Raw genomic sequence first — 4,001 nt, forward strand, 5'->3', positions numbered from 1 at the left:
TTGAACGGTGTTTTCTGGATTGTCTTCAACTGGAGACCGCGTGCTGTCAAACAAAGAGACGTTTTGGAAGTCTCCAGGAGAAAAGGGACTCTCGGGGAATACTGGATCCTTCACTGAACCCATTTGGACTAAGGAAAAGAGAGCATAAAAAATAACTAACTTATAGTACAAGACACGAGATTTTGTTGCATTTTCAGTGTGGCAATGACATTTGAAATAAAAGCGCCTTCAGTAATAAGGGTATAAACCGAACCTAAGATTCTTCAATTAATTACATTAGCGGTAACCCTGATATACTACGAGCAGCCCTTTTTTAGTCCGTCAAGCGTGACTCGAAAGAAAGCGCGCGAGAAAATAAAAATTTGGTAAAAGTAAGCCAAAATTTTTTTTTTTTTATCTTGCAACTGAGACCATGGTGTGGTCTTTCCTTCTCCCATATCAAATGCTTTCCATACAGTCAGACATTCCTCTCCATAATGGAAATTATTTAAGTTGCTCACTCCTTCCAGTTTCCCCTGCAACGAGATTGGATGCTGCTTTGTGGAATCAGTCAAGGTAACTCGGACACCTCTGACACCACCATTAGATAGAATAGCTCGTTTTAGATCATCCGCAGAGACTGCATCATGGCCTTCATTAATGTAGCGAAGAAGATGTGCTTTGATCGTTGCTGTTCTTCTGTCGCATGGACTCTTACCGCCTTGTGGGTCGCTGAAGTCCACTCTCTCAACTTTGATATCAGTCGCTTCTTTCATAAGTCGGCAAGCAACTAACATGGTGAAGTTGTGGTAACACTCGGCGTTGTCTTGTCGGAGAAAGGCAGCTGTAATCTCCGGATGTTCTTTCTTGAGTTCTTGGAGTGTGTGTCGCATGATGCTGACCGCCACGTTGCTGTCTTGAATGCAATTCTCGACTATGTGAACAAATGCTTGGTGCTGCAGCTTGTCAGCAATCTTACGGGCAACAACACTAATGTGCCGAGAAATCTCTCTTTTGGCAAACCAATCAGCTTGCGTTTCCCTGTAATTTTGTGGCAGGAACTTCATGCATGGCCCAGTCCTGTGTGATGAAAATTGAAGACGTTTCCAGGTTTTCCGGAAGACTCGTTCTTGCCTTGTCCTGCTGAATTGATCTCAACTGATGAGCCTTCCATGATTCAATTGCCTGATAGGCTTGTTGAAGAGTGCACATCAAGTCATCGCGGTCTTCGTCTCTCAACTCGGAGGATCTTAATGAAGACTCAATTTCCATCATTATGGATTTCAGCTGGTCACAAGAAGGACAGCACTTGTCATGAGAATGGTCACACGCCACATGGAGGCAGTTCTCTTGAGGATCACTTAGAGCGTGCGTTTCAACCACCTATATACCTATCTGCGTAGAGGGTTACATAACTGATCCGCGAAATTCTGTACATCTGACTGGTAATCCTTTCTTGGAAAAAAAAGTTCCTTTTCGCTTTTACTAATAAAAGAAGTCAAGAGATCATTTTCTTTTGGGGAAACATAATTCACTTGTCACTAGAGACCCCCAACCTCCAACCCGGGAAAACATGGGGCATGGGTGGGGCTTTGTGGGGGCTTTGACTCTCCGCCCTTCTCAAGGGAGTGGGGGATAATTCATTTTTTTCCCTTTATATTCCCAGGGAGACGTGGGATTAGTACATCTTGGCCTTTGCTTTGCCCGATGGGGATCGGGACTAGAATATTTTAGTCTAATGCCGTGTCCAAGCAGGGAGGAGTAACAGAAAGGTCACATAACAACCCGGTACGAAAGGGGTCTGGGACGAGAGCCTGATAACGTGGATCATCTTCACTTTGTAATGGTGAGTTTATTTGCATGCAATTAAACGATAATCCTCATCTTGCGACCTCTCCTTTTGCTAGCTAGTATTAGAAGTGTCCAGTGACAGGTGCGTGCATAACCCGGGGAAAAACCGAAGCAAAACTACAAGGCATTGCCTTACTTCAGTAACCACCTCGACTTATTTCATTGTTTATACCTTGCATAACTTCTGCACAATTTGTGAGAAGTATTGACAAGAGAAGAAGATCTGCCTCCGTTTGCAAAGCTGGATCAAAGCAGTCGAAAAACTTCAACTGACTCTTAATGTTTCTTCCGCATCTTTCTATCGTTTCACACACAGCATTTGCCTGGTTGGAACTACTGCATCCACACGGCCCTCTAACAAGTTCAGAGTAGCCACAGGTTGCCATTTCTTAACGTGTGTCATGCAACTGTACAAACGCAGCACAGATTATCGACTCTGACCTAATCTGATTATGTGTTGTTGGGCGGTTTTAAGCGTTTATTTGTGGATATCGAAAGCAAATTTAAAGTGTTCGTGTCAGTCATTGTGTGCTAAGTACTTGATGATTCCCAGACGCACAGGATTATGCCCACGTGTAAATTTTCTTCCCAGCTATTAAAATGTTGGCAGCTTAGAGCTTTAAAAGCGGGATAACTTTACGTGTACAAGTAAAAGCACAATAACATTACAAGTAAACATATTAAAATATGTTTACTTGTAATGTTCTGCACTAATCAAGATGTCAAGAGTTGCAGACAACTGATCAGATAAACTTTGAAAGCTTACCTGATGAAGCGTGAAAACATGTGTCAACAGATCAGTCATGATTAATGAAATAGAGGAGGAGGAGAATAAAGGGGAAAAAAGTCTCTTAAAAAGAATTCAAGGATAATGTCAGGTTCCCAAACAAAATTGCCGTGTGCCATGGATATAAAGGACGAGTATTTGTGTTACGTGCCCAGGCAACTGTGGCCTGGCCGCCTGTCACGCAAACTTCAGTGTTTGAACATTTCGCGAGCAGCGAGGGGCAGTTAACGGAAACAACTAGTGAAGCCAATACACATGCAGTCCATGCTTGGCGCTGATAAAAGGTATGCACAGATTAACTGCAATACCCAAATTGAGGTATAAATACCACAAAGTATCGATTTTACGGTTTTTTTACAATTTACATATTGTATCCGTCCTCGGCCGTTCAAAACATGATTTTGTATTTTGCTTCGAAAAAATAATCGCTAAAAGTTTAAATTTCAGGCAACCTGAGCAGCAGACAGGACAAATATTGATAGAAAGTAGCTTTTTATTCGGAATAGTAACGATTTTTCGCCAAAAAACTGGCCTATTGTCCTTTCCACGAGTACTTTATTGATCTTTCACCTCTAATTGCTGGACATGGAATGGCATGTTTTGTCCTTTGTGCCACTTTCGTCTGGCGCCCTAAAATTTCGCATTTTAAGTAGCCAAAAATTTTATTGCAGCTATTTGAAGACGAAACCCTGTTCTTTCGCTGGATTAACTTGACGTTCCTCCATGCAATGTACCAAGGTGCTATTTTACCCTCTCAATTCTGCCTTTTTTTTGTCCGCCGAAATGAGTGAAATATTGAAGAAAAGAAAAAATCGCCCAAAAATTCAGTTTGCGATGGAATCGGACAAATAACATTGCAGACTGTTCGTAAATATGCGTTCTTTTCATTAAGATATTCAATGGCCAAATTTACCGTTTTGTCTATTTTTAAGCGAAGCTCAAATAATGCGTTCTTTGGAGCTCGTGAAACTGATGTGAGAGCCGCCAAACCGCCGTTCGCGTAAAATAAAAATCTAATCGAACTTAAAGTATTTTTTCTAGAAATATTTCATCCAGACCTATATTGGGGCAAAGTTTGGGGATTTTCGATTTTTTCATTTTGCATACCTCCAGGCGAAATTTTGGGACGATTGCTCTTAAATGGCTAAACTCACGAGATAAAGACATATTTATCGACAAACGCGATCGTAGCTTTATGTCACGCACCGCCATAACTGAAATTCAAAATGCGCTGGTTTCCAAACGAACGACATGTAACGATGTTATGATGTCATAGGCCCTTCGGGCTTGCGCAGTAGAATGAGACGTATCCCGGATGTAGTCGTTGTTGTATAACGGCTAGTAATGGCGGGCTTTTATGAGCTTCATTAAAACCGTTGTGTTA

General features: G+C 41.8%; 1 protein-coding gene across 1 annotated transcript; it reads right to left on the bottom strand.

Annotated features, from left to right (window-relative positions):
* Positions 1-296: 296 nt before the first annotated feature.
* On the bottom strand, positions 297-3,489 carry LOC145492838 (uncharacterized). Its single transcript, XM_081472217.1, has one exon. It carries the CDS (start codon positions 1,044-1,046, stop codon positions 297-299), a length of 750 nt encoding a protein of 249 aa, XP_081328343.1. The 5' UTR covers positions 1,047-3,489.
* Between the last annotated feature and the right edge of the window lie 512 nt (positions 3,490-4,001).

The sequence above is a fragment of the Orbicella franksi genome, chromosome 7 (genome assembly GCF_964199315.1).
Source record: "Orbicella franksi chromosome 7, jaOrbFran1.1, whole genome shotgun sequence".
NCBI classification, from domain to species: Eukaryota; Metazoa; Cnidaria; class Anthozoa; order Scleractinia; family Merulinidae; genus Orbicella; species Orbicella franksi.

Coding starts and splice junctions, on each gene's coding strand:
- LOC145492838 (XM_081472217.1), bottom strand. CDS start 1,046: ATGAAGTTCCTGCCACAAAATTACAGGGAAACGCAAGCTGATTGGTTT.